This window comes from Somniosus microcephalus, chromosome 11, assembly GCF_052327205.1.
Source record: "Somniosus microcephalus isolate GS21.2 chromosome 11, FLI_Smic_1.0, whole genome shotgun sequence".
NCBI lineage: Eukaryota > Metazoa > Chordata > Chondrichthyes > Squaliformes > Somniosidae > Somniosus > Somniosus microcephalus.
In genome coordinates, this window is record NC_140997.1 from 11,984,736 (window position 1) to 11,999,993 (window position 15,258).

At 47.7% G+C, this 15,258-nt stretch overlaps 1 protein-coding gene across 2 annotated transcripts in view; it reads right to left on the minus strand.

The window, feature by feature from the left end:
• Positions 1–3,684: 3,684 nt before the first annotated feature.
• The window catches only part of LOC147110321 (protein ELFN1-like), a 165,459-nt gene continuing 153,885 nt past the window's right edge, over positions 3,685–15,258 (minus strand). For both annotated transcript variants that reach the window (XM_086000215.1, XM_086000216.1), the window contains exon 2: positions 3,685–6,710. In XM_086000215.1, coding sequence (XP_085856341.1) covers positions 4,103–6,475 — 2,373 coding nt within the window. In that variant the 5' untranslated portion in view covers positions 6,476–6,710 and the 3' untranslated portion in view covers positions 3,685–4,102. The remainder of the gene's footprint in view (positions 6,711–15,258) is intronic.

Sequence of the window (15,258 nt, forward strand, 5' to 3'; positions counted from 1 at the left end):
TCACCTCCTGACTCCCAAAATGGTATATTCTGGATGAATGCAGCTCAACACCATCCAGGACAAAGCAGCCTGCTTGATTGGCACTTCATCCACCACCTTAAATAGTCACTGCCTCCACCACCGGCGTATCATGGCTGCAGTGTGTACCATCTACAAGATGCACTGCAGCAACTCGCCAAGGCTTCTTCGACAGCACCTCCCAAACTCGTAACCTCTACCACCTAGAAGGACAAGGGCAGCAAACGCATGGGAACACCATCACCTGCAAGCTCCCCTCCAAGTCACACACAATCTTGACTTGGAAATATATCGGCCATTCCTTCATCATCGCTGGGTCAAATTCCTGGAATTCCCTACCTAACAGGACTGTGGGAGTACATTCACCACACGGACTGCAGCGGTTCAAGAAGGCGGCTCACCACCACCTTCCCAAGTGCAATTAGGGATGGACAATAAATGCTGGCCTTGCCAGCAACACCCACATACCATGAATGAATAAAATGAATTCTGTATATGTGTCTGGCACTGAACTGGAATGGATTCAGTGTTATATGATTTAAATTAATCTGCATGTTCTTTATCCATGGAGTGTTTAAAAGTTTAAATAAATTAGTCATTAGTCCATGAATAATAAATGATGCAATAGCAAAATACTGTGGATGCTGGAAATCTGAAATAACAACAGAAAACGCTGGAAAAACTCAGCAGGCCAGGCAGCATCCGTGGAGAGAGAAACAGAGTTAACGTTTCAGGTCGAAGGCCTTTCGTCAGAACTGGAAAAAAGCAGGAAAAGGAACAGATTTTAAAGCAAGTTTAGGGGCTGGGAAATGGGGGAGGGGATGAAAGAACAAAAGGGAAGGTCTGTGATAGGATGGAAGGCAGGAGAAGTAAAGAGGCATTAAGAGATATTCAAGGCAAGAGGAGATGGTAATGGGACAGGTTAAGGAATAAAGGATGGCTCTAGATGGAGTGTGAATTGCGCTGGCAGAATGAAAGACAGCTGCCATGTGGGAGGGAAGAAAAAAAAAGCACAAACAAAAAGTGTGGATAAAAAATATATATATGTGATAGGGGCTGAGGTTATGATCTGAAATTGTTGAACTCAATGTTGAGGCCAGAAGGCTGTAAAGTGCCTAATCGAAAGATGAGGTGCTGTTCCTCGAGCTTACGCTGAGCTTCCGTGGAACAATGCAAGATGCCAAGGACGGTGAGGTCTGAGTGGGAATGGGGCGGTGAATTAAAGTGACAGGAAGCTCGGGGTCCCCCTTACGGACTGAACGGAGGTGTTCTGCAAAGCGGTCACCCAATCTGCGTTTGGTCTCCCCAATGTAGAGGAGACCGCATCGTGAGCAGCGAATACAGTATACTAAATTGCAAGAAGTACAAGTAAATCGCTGTTTCACCTGGAAGGGGTGTTTGGGGCCCTGGACAGTGGGAAGGAGGGAGGTATAAGGGCATATGTTTCATCTCCTGCGCTTGCATGGGAAGGTGCCGGGCGAAGGGGAAGCGGTGCTGGGGGTGATAGAGGAGTGGACTAGGGTGTCGCGGAGGGAGCGGTCCCTACGGAATACTGAAAGGGGAGGTGAGGGGAAGATGCATTTGGTGGTGGGATCACGCTGGAGGTGGCGGAAATGGCGGAGGATGATCTGTTGAATGTGGAGGCTGGTGGGGTGAAAGGTGAGGACAAGGGGAACCCTATCGTGGTTCCGGGAGGGAGGGGCAGGGGTGAGGGCAGAAGTGCGGGAAATAGAACGGACACGGTCGAGGGCCTTGTCAACCACAGTAGAGGGGAATCCTCAGTTGAGGAAAAAGGAAGACATGTCAGAAGCACTGGTATGGAAGGTGGCATCGTCGGAGCAGATGCGGCGGAGACGGATAAACTGGAAGAATGGAATAGAGTCCTTACAGGAGGCGGGGTGGGAGGAAGTGTAGTCCAGGTAGCTGTGGGAGTCAGTGGGCTTGTAGTGAATGTTTGTCAATAACCTATCCCCAGAGATGGAGACGGAGAAGTCGAGGAAGGGAAGGGAAGAGTCAGAGCTGGACCATGTGAAGGTGAGGGAAGGGTGGAAATTGGAAGCAAAGTGAATGAAATTGTCTAGTTCAGGGCGAGAGCAGGAAACGGCACCGATACAGTCATCAATGTATCGGAAAAAGAGGTGAGGGAGGGGACCCAAGTAGGACTGGAACAAAGAGTGTTCCACATATCCCACAAAAAGGCAGGCATAGCTAGGACCCATGCAGGTACCCATGGCAACACCTTTGATTTGGAGGAAGTGAGTGGAGTCAAAGGAGAAGTTGTTCAATGTGAGAACAAGTTCAGCCAGGCGGAGGAGGGTGGTGGTGGATGGGGACTGGTTGGGCCTCTGTTCAAGGAAGAAGTGGAGTGCCCTCAGGCCATCCTGGTGGGGGATGGAGGTGTAGAGGATTGTACATCCATAGTGAAAAGGAGGCGGTTGGGGCCAGGAAACTGGAAATTGCTAAAGTGGCGGAGGGCGTCGGAAGAGTCGCGGATGTAGGTGGGAAGAGACTGGACAAGGGGAGAAAAAATAGAGTTGAGATAGGAAGAGATAAGTTCTGTGGGGCAAGAACAGGCTGAAACGATGGGTCTACCAGGGCAGTCCTGTTTGTGGATCTTGGGAAGGAGGTAGAAGCGGGCTGTGCGGGGTTGGGGAACAATGAGGTTGGTGGCCATGGAGGGAAGATCTCCAGAGGAGATGAGGTCAGTGATAGTCTTGGAAATGGTGGCTTGATGTTCGGTAGTGGGGTCATGGTCCAGCTTCTCCTGCCTTCCATCATATCACAGAACCTTCCCTTTTGTTCTTTCATCCCCTCCCCCATTTCCCAACCCCTAAACTTGCTTTAAAATCTGTTCCTTTTCCTGCTTGTTTCCAGTTCTGACGAAAGGTCTTCGACCTGAAACGTTAACTCTGTTTCTCTCTCCATGGATGCTGCCTGGCCTGCTGAGTTTTTCCAATAATAAATGATGATTTTATTTGAACCACACAATTAGTTGGTTTGCTTCAGTGAGAAGCTTGTGTGAGAAGGGAGCTGAGGAAACAGTTGCAGATCTTGAAAGTTTTGGAGGTCACCTACGATGATGTGATTGGGTAGCCATGTATGTGTATGGGGAAATCAAAATGGTGGGTGAGGGATGAGAACAAGATTGACCACCGCCGCAATGTTCCCTAAGATCAGGTATCCTGAAACTGTCACTGTCTAGATTCAGACAAGAAGAATCATCACTTGGGGGAGCATCCATCAAACCTCAGCCCAACAAGAGCTGTTCTTTGAAGTACTTCATTGGCTGTAAAACGCTTTGGGAAATCCTGAGGTCATGAAAGGCGCTATAGAAATGTTTTTCATTTTCTTTCTTTCCTTTCCTTTCTCTTTCTCTATTTATTTCTTTCTCTCTCCCTCTCTTTCTCGCTTCTTTCTTTCCTTTTCTTTCTTTCGTCCCATTGGCAGTGAAGACTTTACTCTCTCTGAGAGAACCCGTGACTTGGACCAATGAGACAGAAAGAGAGTGCGACAGAAGAAACCATTCAGTTCATTTCTTTCACCAGTCCAGTTTTATCCAATGTTCGGGGGTCAGTTGTCAGACATTCATTGGAAACCAAACAAACTGCTCTGTAAAATCCGCGATTAAAACCTGATACAAACAGGCGAAAAACTCCAGAAACATCATTGCAAATATAGAAATTTATCTGTACAGAAGTGCGGGGGGAGGGGGATTTACTGGTAAATATTACTGTACAATGCAAGGTGTGAGCGGTGTGTGAGCTACAGTTACACGGCACAGTCCAGTCACGGTGTATATTGTACAACGAACAATGCCCATGTATACCACAGTGAGTCACAGTCACAGGACAGAGTCATGCGATAAATAATATCCAATATTCCAAGGCGAATGGGTTTCCTTTTTATATATATGTATCTATATATATAAAAAAAGAAATCCTTTATACAGGTTTTAGAGTTCAGTTTCAAGAATTCTTGGTGCGTTCAATTTTTCTTTTAAGAAGTTAATTTGATTGGGTAAAAACAGATGCTTTAAAGTTATTTTCTCTTTTTTTGGTCCAATTTAGTCTTGATAAATGAGGAATCAGGATTTGTGCTGGCTGGAAACTCCTTTCCAGTAATCTAGAATATCATGCAAGTCCTCGTCTGTTGCAAACTGGACTTTCTTCCTCAGTGCATACCCTGCCGCGAGGTACTCGTCCTTCCGGTGCCATTTTTCATGAGGCTTATAGCGCTCCCAGACTCCCTTGGAGGATTTGCTGGAGTATTCCGGGCTGGAGGCATAGCTGACGCTGTGGTACTGGGGGGAGAACTGAGAGTAGGCCAGATTCCTCCTGGATCGAGATCGCGGGAGGGGTTCGAAGACACACGGGCTTGGGCTCCTGGCTTGCTTTCGCTCTCCATGGTGCAACCCAGCGTAGAGGTGGGAGTGGTCGCTGTAGGGTTGCATTTGTCCCGCTTCTGATCTCACAATTCGGCACGGGGTCCCGGTCAGCATGGCACTGGGTGTCGGAGAGGTCCTTTCAATGTATTTCGCCTCTGATTTGTACCGGGGACCGGCATAGATATCAGAGCGCACCGACCTGGGGCTACGCACGGAGCAGTTGGACGAGATGCTGGGACATGTGGGTGCCGCGTCCATACTGCTGTGCCTCTTTAATGGATGGTAGCTATCCCGATAAAGAGGAGACAGGAACCCCGATTTCCCCTGGGACTGTTCGGCAACCAGAAAGCCCTGGGACTCCACCGAAGCCATGGCCCCAGCGCCGGGACCTCGGAAAGGGCTAGTTTCTGTCTGCAGCGCATCAATGCAGTTATTGATGATCAGATTTACTTGATCCACCTCTTTTGCTATGGTCGATATCTCAGCGGCAGAGCCCTGGCTCTCCCCAAACATACTCTCGAGAATATCTCTATGATATGGATGTTCCCCCGTCCTCACGTCGATATAATTCCCCCGGCTGTGTTTTGGACTTTCAATCACTTCCTGGAGATTGTACTCTTCCAGGTCCCCGGACGAAGGCAGGAAAGGCATCCTGGATGACATGATGTCGGAGGGCGGGACGGGCTTCTGTGCCATTTGGGTGATGGTGATGGTCTCCAGCTCTGGGGCGTATTTCAGCTCAATTATCGTCTTCTTGGCGTTTCCTGGTTTCTTGCTCTTTACCCGTTCCTCCTTCTTTTTGCGCAGGCAGTAATAGATCACACCCAAGATGATGACTACCCCAAAGAGGCAACCCAGGATGGTCATGATGTAATGAGTGGTGTTGGAAGCGGCTGGCAATGGCCTTGCTTTGGTTTTAGCCCTTGTGGAGAACGTGACACAAGTATGATTGTATCTCTGGGAATTCTGAATGGAAGTCACACAATACGTATAGTTAGTGTGGGGATTTAACTCCTCAATTTTAATTTCCTCCTTTTCTGTGACCAGTTTCTTTATGTTTATGTACATGCTGTTGTTATATTGTACCAGGGTGTTTTCTTTACTAATAGGAGATGGAATATGGACCATCAGGGTTGCGGTGGTGTAGGCGACTTCTTTTAACTTTATTACTGGTGTGTCATCAGCCTTCATGAAGGGGGTCTGGAAGGATATCAGTGGTGTAGATTCTTCACCTGATGGACAATCTTCAGCTTCACAAGGACTTTCTGGGACGGCAGTAGTTGAGGGTTTCTGTGTGAAGATGAACCTGGGATCAATGGAATAAAGATCTTCATTGCACATGGAGGCAAGCACACTCAATGCGTCATTGGAACTGGCCTGGCCTTGGCTCAGCAAAAGATACCCAGCAAAATCTGAAGGAGATGTACATTGAGTCCGATCATAGTTCCTGGTGGCGTTGTTGAACTGCACCAGCCATTTCAGGAAGCCCAGCAGCTCACAAGAGCAGTAGAACGGGTTACCGTAGAGTTCGCAAGTAGAGAGCTTGCCGAGACCGAGGAAGGTGGAACTTTCCAATGTCTGCAACCGGTTCATGGACAGGTCGATGTTCATAACGTTGGGACATTCCCAAAAGGAATTGGGACTCACCACCTCAATAAGGTTGGCCTGGAGGTAGAGGTATTCCAGCCTGCCCAGCCCCCGCAGGATCCCCTCGGTGATGTTCCGAAGCTTGTTGAATCCCAGTTGCAAAACGCGCAGGTTGTACTGGGCGGAAAAGGCTCCATCCTCGATGTAGGAAATCTGATTCTTGGTCAGATTGAGTTCCGTCAAGTTGCCGAACCTGTTGAGCGAGGAATATTGGACACTTTTGATCTTGTTCTCGTTCAGCCGGAGATCCACGATCGTGCTGTTGATGTGCTGAGGAATGGATTCGTACGGGGGCTGGTTTTGGCTACAAATTGCCAGCCACACGAATCCTTTCTCTCCTTCAATGAGCCAGCAGTCACCGCGAACTCCAGCAGCATTCATCAACGAGGCTAGAGAGACCCAGAGAGCGAGACTGTGCAGAGCCATCCCCTTGTGCTCGAAGGGTTTGTGGGCAAAGAGCTTTCAATAGCACCCAACTGCAGCACAAATGATGCTGGGTTGTGCTGCGCTCCTTGAACGGCTAGCTCTTAAACTGAAGTCCCGTTACTTTCTTGTCTGTGTAATTCATGATATTTCCCGACTCCAGTTTTCTTTATGCTCGTTTCTCTTTCGATTCCTTTGTACTTCCAGAACATTTCTTCAGATATTTTCATCCGCTTTTCTGGAAAATAAAAAAAAGAGAAAAATTCAGTGACGATTATCTGAAAACTTTTTTTTATCAGGCCGCTTTCATATTTCAGACTTCTTGCCAAGCAGATCGCTCCTGCCTGCCTGTCAGGCTGCCCCTGATCTGAATCAGCACGCCAGTGTTCTCCATTCCATTTTAGCATCATGTTCACTCGCCTCCTTATCTTACCGACGCTTTCTTGTGTGTCTGACTTTTGAAACAAAAAATGAGTTTTAATGAGGGGTTTTGATAAGAGTAAATGAGGAGAAACTAGTCGGTAACCAGAGGACACAGATTTAAGGTAATTGGCAAAAGAACCAGAGGGGGAGATGAGGAGAATTTTTTTTAAGCAGGGAGTTGTTGTGATCTGGAATGCACTGCCTGAAAGGGCGGTGGAAGCAGGTTCCATAATAACTTTCCAAAAGGAATTGGATAATTACTTGAAAAAGAAACATTTGCTGGACGATGGGGAAAGAGCAGGGGAGTGGGACTAATTGGAGAGCTCTTTCAAAGAGCCGGCACAGGCACAATGGGCCGAATGGCCTCTGTCTGTGCTGTATCATTCTATGATTCTAATGTAACGTTAACCCCTCTCTCTCGCAAATGTTCTTATGCTCTTCCAGTGTGTCCTGCTTATCCTTTGAGAGGCCAGATCTATTTGGGATCGGTTTTAAAATCCATCCCCAGTAGGAGTGGTGGTGGTTCCTTGCTCTGACGGGGGACTAGAAGCGTTAAACTTTGTATATTATTGTTCTTCACAAAGTGTGAAATTGCTCCCATTATTTATCTGCCATAAAATGTCCAGCCACGTGTTCTTCATTGTTGAGTCGACTTTGATGGATTCATACCATTCACCCTTGCAGAACAACATCTCCACATCATGTATCAGTGAAGGCCATAGGTAGACGGGTCCGAGAATCAGACAGCACAGAAGGAGGCCATTCGGCCCATGGTGCCTGTGCCGGCTCTTTCAAAGAGCGACCCAATTAGTCCCACTCCCTTGCTCTTTCCCCATGGCGCTGCAAATTTTTCAAGCATATATCCTTTTGAAAGTTACTAATGATATTCTGCTTCCACCACCCTTTCAGGCAGTGTCTCCCAGATCATAACAACTTGCTGCAAAAAAAAGGTCCTCATCTGCCCCCTGGTTCTTATTTTAAATCTGTGTCCTCTGGTTACCGACCCACCCGCCATGTATGACAGTTTATGGGCACTCCTGTTAAAGGCAACAGGTAGCTCAGTTTCCGGAAGTTTAATCCCCACTTTTTTGCTGAGTTGGGCTGATCTGAGCTCAAGTGCCAGTAGGTGTGTTACAATTGGCCTCAACACCTTTGGACTATTGAAGTGAAAGCTAGCCAGGTTACTACTCCTTGTCACTATGTAGTGCTTGTGTGCGTACAATGGTGACACCCCGCACCCCCCCATCATGGTGGAAGAGCCTGCCAACACTCACTATCTCGAACACGAGGAGTGATTGCTTGGGTGGAGGTACTGGAGGTCAAGTGGCACTTCTGGTATTATAACTATGCACAGATTATTACCTCAGGAGTGAAAGCGGGGAGCACAGGCAAAGAAACTGGCATAAAACCCTATACCCGCTCCACTGTTTACAGACTGGTTGGTCTCTAACCCATATTTTATAGCAAAATAATTTTTTGCAAGTGTGTTCTTTATGTTAATGATCACATTTAAGTCAAAATCAAAGATAACTTTCCTTCGCCCCACCATTGGAATTCCCTCAACGCTCTCCCAGGACCTCGTAGCTGAGGGACTCCGTCCCTCCCTCGGTCTCCCCTTCCTCCCTATTCTTCAACAATAACAGCTTTCATTTATATAGCACAGCAACTTCCTCGGGCAATCTGCACTATTTTACAACCCAATCTCGCTGTCATATAACTACTGCCTCCTTGATTTACCATGCGTACATATATATATGTATGTATATCTCTTACTCTTTCCAACCTCTTCTGCACTCTGTGGCTTGGCCTATCACTGTAGCCATTATTAGTTTAATTAGTTGAGGTGCACCAGTGTAGTGAGACCTAAACTAGGGATCATAACTATAAGATAGTCACTAATAAATCCAATAGGGAAACATCTTTACCCAGAGAGTGGTGAGAATGTGGAACTCACTACCACAGTGAGTGGTTGAGGCGAACAGCATAGATGCATTTAAGGGGAAGCTAGATAAGTACAGGAGGGAGAAAGGAATAAAATTCTAGATAAGCTAGATAAGTACAGGAGGGAGAAAGGAATAAAATTCTAGATAAGCTAGATAAGTACAGGAGGGAGAAAGGAATAAAATTCTAACAGGACCAGACAGACTAGATGCAGGAAGGATGTTCCCGATGGTCGGGGAGTCCAGAACCAGGGGTCACAGTCTAAGGATAAGGGGTAAGCCATTTAGGACAGAGATGAGGAGGAATTTCTTCACCCAGAGAGTGGTGAACCTGTGGAATTCTCTACCACAGAAGGCAGTGGAGGCCAATTCATTAAATATATTCAAGAAGGAGTTCGATATATTTCTTAAGGCTAAAGGGATCAAGGGATATGGAGAGAAGGCAGGGTCAGGGTACTGAATTTGGATGATCAGCCATGATCTCATTGAATGGCGGAGCAGGCTCGAGGGGCCGAATGCCCTACTCCTGCTCCTATGTTTCTATGAATAGAAGGATATGCTGAGAGGGTGAGATGAAGTAGGGTGGGAGGAGGCTCGCATGGAGCATAAACACCGGCATGGACCAGTTGGGCCGAATAGCCTGTTTCTGTGCTGTACATTCGATGTAATTTTATATAACATAGCATTAACTAATGCACACAGTAGTGAAAGGGAATATAACTTCCCTTTAGCCGTACTTAGAAACATAGAAGCAGGAGTAGGCCATTCGGCCCCTCTAGCCTGCTCTGCCATTCAATGTGATCATGGCTGATCATCCAAGTTCAGTCCCTGCTTTCTCCCCATACCCCTTGATCCCTTTAGCCTTAAGAAATATATCCAACTCCTTCTTGAATATATTTAATGAATTGGCCTCTACTGCCTTCTGTGGTAGAGAATTCCACAGGTTCACCACTCTCTGGGTGAAGAAATTCCTCCTCATTTCTGTCCTAAAAGGCCTACCCCTTATCCTTAGACTGTGACCCCCTGGTTCACAGAATCACAGAAACCCCACAGTGCAGATAGAGGCCATTTCAGCCCATCGAGCCTGCACCGACACATATCCCACCCGATCCCCGTAACCCCTACACCAACACATATCCCACCCTATCCCCGTAACCCCACGTATTTAATCCCCCTAACACTAAGGGTCAATTTATCATAGCCAATCATCCTAACCCGCACATCTTTGGACCGTGGGAGGAAACCGGAGCACCCGGAGGAAACCCACGCAAACACGGGGAGAATATGCAAACTCCACACAGACAGTCACCCGAGGCCGGATTCGAACCCGGGTCCCTGGCGCTGTGAGGCAACAGTGCTAACCACTATGCCACCGTGCTGCCCCTGGTTCTGGATTCCCCGACCATCGGGAACATCCTCCCTGCATCTAGTCTGTCCAGTCCTGCCAGAATTTTATAAGTTTCAATGAGATCCCCTCTCATTCTTCTAAACTCCAGTGAGTACAAGCCCAATCGACCCAATCTCTCCTCATACGTCATTCCTGCCATCCCAGGTATCAGCCTGGTGAATCTTCGCTGAACTGCTTCCATGGCAAGAACATCCTTCCTCAGATAAGGCGACCAAAACTGCACACAATACTCAAGATGTGGTCTCACCAAGGCCCTGTACAACTGCAGCAAGACATCCTTGTTCTTGTACTCAAACCCTCTCGCTATGAAGGCCAACATACCATTTGCCTTCTTAACCGCCTGCTGCACCTGCATGCTTACCTTCAGCGACTGGTGCACAAGGACACCCAGGTCTCGTTGCACTTCCCCTTCTCCCAATCTATTGCCATTCAGATAATAATCTGCCTTCCTGTTTTTGCCACCAAAGTGGATAACCTCACATTTATCCATGTTATATTGCATCTGCCATGCTTCTGCCTAATCACCCAACCTGTCCAAATCATACTGGAGTTTCTCGGCATCCTCCTCACAGTACACACGCCCACCCAGCTTTGTGTCATCTGCAAATTTGGAGATATTTCATCTAGTTCCCTTGTCTAGATCATTAATATATATTGTAAATAGCTGGGGTCCAAGGACCGATCCCTGCAGTACCCCACTAGTCACTGCCTGCCACTTGGAAAAAGACCCGTTTATTCCAACTCTTTGCTTTCTGTCTGCCAACCAGTTCTCTATCCAAGTCAATACCTTGCCCCCAATCCCATGCGCCTTAACTTTACACGCTAATCTCTTACGTGGGACCTTATCGAAAGCCTTCTGAAAGTTCAAATACACCACATCCACTGGTTCTCCCTTATCTATTTTACTAGTTACATCCTCAAAAAATTCCAGTAGATTAGTCAAGCACGATTTACCTTTTGTAAATCCATGTTGACTTTGTCCGATCCTGTCACTGTTTCCCAAGTGCTCTGCTATTACATCTTTTATAATGGACTCTAGCATTTTCCCCACTACCGATGTCAGGCTTACCGGTCTGTAATTCTCCATTTTCTCTCTACCACCTTTTTTGAATGGTGGGGTAACATTAGCTACCCTCCAATCCATGGGTACTGTTCCAGATTCCATCGAATGTTGGAAGATGATCAGCAATGCATCTACTATTTCTAGGGCCACTTCCTTAAGTACCCTAGGATGTAGATTATCAGGCCCTGGGGATTTATCAGCCTTCAATCCCATCAATTTCCTTAACACCATTTCCCTACAAATACTGATTTCTTTCAGTTCCTCCCTTTCATCAGGCCCTATGTTCCCCGACATACTGCTCCCTGTGACCTGACATTAGATTGCTTGTGCACCAAAACTATTTAAATAATACATGTACAGGCCTCCAAGAAGGCTGTGAATGTGAAAGATACTGCAGTGAGGAAGCAGAATAGGAAAAGCTGTAATGACTATGTTAGGTATCTTCAATGATCTGGGCTAAAATCACTTCCCTGATCTCGCAGCCTGACCTCTCAACTTTCACCTCACAGGAAAAGATCCAAAGAGAATTGTGGGTACTGCACTTGTAAATCAAAAACATGACTGTCCAGTTAATTAATCCACATCAAGGCAGCATTTGACCGAGTGTGGCATCAATGAGCCCTAGTAAAACTGAAGTCAATGGGAATCGGCGGGGGGGGGATCGCTCCACTGGCTGGAGTCATACCTCGCACAAAGGAAGATGGTTGTGGTGGTTGAAGGTCAATCATTACAGCCCCAGGACATCGCTGCAGGAGTTCCTCAGGGCAGTGTCCTAGGCCCAACCATCTTCAGCAGCTTCATCAATGACCTTCCCTCCAACATAAGGTCAGAAATGGGGATGTTCGCTGATGACTGCAGTGTTCAGTGCCATTCACACCTCCACAGATAATGGAACAGTCCATGCCCGCATGCAACAAGACCTGGATGACGTTCAGGCTTGGGCTGATAAGTGGCAGGTAACATTCGCACCACACAAGTGCCAGGCAATGACTATCTCCAACAAGCGAGAGTCTAACCACCGCCTCTTGACATTCAACGGCATTACTGTAGTGTATGTACCTTTAAGGGGAGAACTACTTTTTACATCTCCTGTATACTGTAGTACCGGCAGTGACCACACCTGTATATAACCCTGAGTAGGGATCTCTACTGCTTAGTTTTAGAGCAACCCTCATCCAGTAAACACCTGTTGATTGTTCTCTGCAGCCTCTGTCGATTATTTGAAGGACACACTACCTAAAGATATCCAGATTTAACATTGGCGACGAGTCGTTTCGAACCTACCTGCAACTCTGAAGAAGAAGGCCGATTCCACCAGTGCGGGCGTCGCCCATCCAGGGAGAACTTGAGCATCGCAGAGGAGGCTGTAGAGAGCTGGGCTTGGTTCTCCAGCTGCGACGATCCAGCGCAGCGGGCTGGCAGCAGGTACGGCGCAGACCCTCCCCGGACAGCGGTGGCGGGAGCCGTCCGATGGCACAGAAAAAGGCCGAGCAGCGTCGACGGGTAAGAGAGAGGGTAAAGCGCACAGGGCGCAGCCGGGGTTGAAGACCGAGCGGCGTCAACGAGAGAGGGTAAAGAGCACAGGGCGCAGCCGGGGTTGAGGACCGAGCGGCGTCAACGAGAGAGGCGCGCAGGAAAACGCGCAGAGCGTGGCCGGTGTTCAAGGGCTGAGCAGCGTCCATGGGGGAAGAAAAGAAGGGAGAGCGCGGGAAGACGCCATTTTTGAGCCGCAGTGGAGAAGAAGGGAGAGCGCGGGAGACGCCATTTTGAGCCAGTGGAGAAGAAGGGAGAGCGCGGGAAGAAAGGAAAGCGCGGGAGACGCCATTTTTGGCCAGTCTAACCACACTCAGGGATGCCGAAGAGTGGCAGTGTCACAGCGTTCGACAATGAAGTCGAAGATTGGGCGACATATATAGAACGCATAGAAGTGTACTGCAAGGTGAATGAAGTGCCAGATGCCAGGAAAGCACTGGTATTGTTGAATTCCATGGGTGCAAAAAGTACGGCTTACTGCGAAACCTAGTAACCCCAGAGAAGCCAGTGGAAAAGGACTTTGAAAGCATAGTGGCAATCCTACAGGACCACTTAAACCCCACACCGCTGCTGATAACAGAAAGATTTAAGTTCCACAAAAGGAACCAGCATAAAGACGAAAGTAATGTTGAGTATTTAACGGAACTGCGCAAGCTATCGAAACACTGCCAGTTTGGAACGGGACTAGCAGATACTTTAAGGGACAAGTTTGTGTGTGGGCTTCAAAGTGAAGGAACCCAGAAATGGCTACTATCAGAAAAGGATCTTACGCTGGACAAGGCTTTCAGCATGGCGGTATCACACGAAGCAGCCGCACGGGGCGCTGCAGAGATACAACGGAGACCGCAAGAATATGGCACAATTGAAATGTCATATGGAGCAGGGAAGTGTTATCGCTGCGGCAGAACAACACACGACCATAAGGATTGTTGGTTTAAGGACCAAGTGTGCAGACAGTGTGGAGAAGTAGGACACATAGCAAGAGTCTGCAGGTCGGGAAAGAAAACCAGCAGCAAGAAATCTCCACAGGAGAAGTACAAAAAGGTACATAAGGTGACGGAGAGTAGTTCAGACGAACAGAAAAGTGATACAGACTCTGGAAGCAAGGAGCTGGGTTGTCTGAAACTACATAATGTAATCAAAATGGAGGATCACCAAACTATCTGGGTCACGCTCAAGATAGACGGAGTCCAAGTGAAAATGGAATTGGACACAGGATCAGCCCTAACAGTCATAAACCGAAGGGACTACAAGCGGCTATTCTCACATATACCCTTGAGAGATACAGAGAGTGTCTTGAAGACGTACACGGGGCAAAAAGTCTACCCCAAAGGAAAAATAAGGGTGAACGTGATATACAACGGCAAGGAAACACCAAAAATGGACCTATATGTATTGCCAGATGGAGGACCACCACTACTAGGACGTGAATGGATCCGGAAGATACAGTTAGATTGGCATGCCATACAAGCACTGACGGTAGATGCCAAAAAGGATGACGACGTCACACCTGGACGACTGTCAAAAATGCTAACTGACGCACAAGAAGTGTTCCAGGAGGGACTCGGAACACTCAAAGGCATAACAGCGACAATCAAAATAGAGGAAAATGCAAGCCCAAAGTTTTTTAAGCCCAGATCGGTGCCTTATGCGATCCGCCCAGCCGTCAAAGCAGAGCTGGAAGGTTTGGAACGTTCTGGAGTACTGTCCAAAGTGGACTGGAGCGAGTGGGCTACACCCATCGTTCCTGTAATGAAGAGGTCGTTGAGTAATACGCCGGGGGAACCAAAGAAGATTCACATCTGTGGGGACTTTAAGGTGACAGTGAACCCAGTCCTTCACACGGTACAATATCCGCTTCCGCGGATTGAAGATATTTTCGCCTCGCTATCTGGAGGAAAATGCTTCACTAAGATTGATCTGGCCCAGGCGTACCTGCAAATGGAGGTAGAAGAAGCCTCGAAACAGTACCTCACGATCAACACTCATAAAGGTCTCTACCAATACAACCGGCTGGTGTTCGGGGTAGCATCAGCTCCGGCTATTTGGCAAAGGGCAATGGATCAAGTCCTGCAAGGGATTCCAGGGACCCAGTGTTATTTGGACGACATCCTGGTCACGGGCAAAAATGACAGTGATCACCTCGCCAACCTGGAGCAGGTGCTCACTAGATTGAAGGAATATGGGCTCCGACCTAATCGCCACAAATGCGAGTTTTTCCAGAAGCAGATCTCGTATTGTGGCCACGTTATTGATGAAGAGGGGTGATATGCCTATCAATTAGTCCAATAAAAGGCGACGAGTTAAGAACGTAACTGAAGGTTTTTATTGGCTAAATAACAGAGCCCACCCTCGTGGGTGATCCGATCCAACAGGGAGGAATACTAGCCAGTCAGCTACCTTTATACCTGGGCAGGTA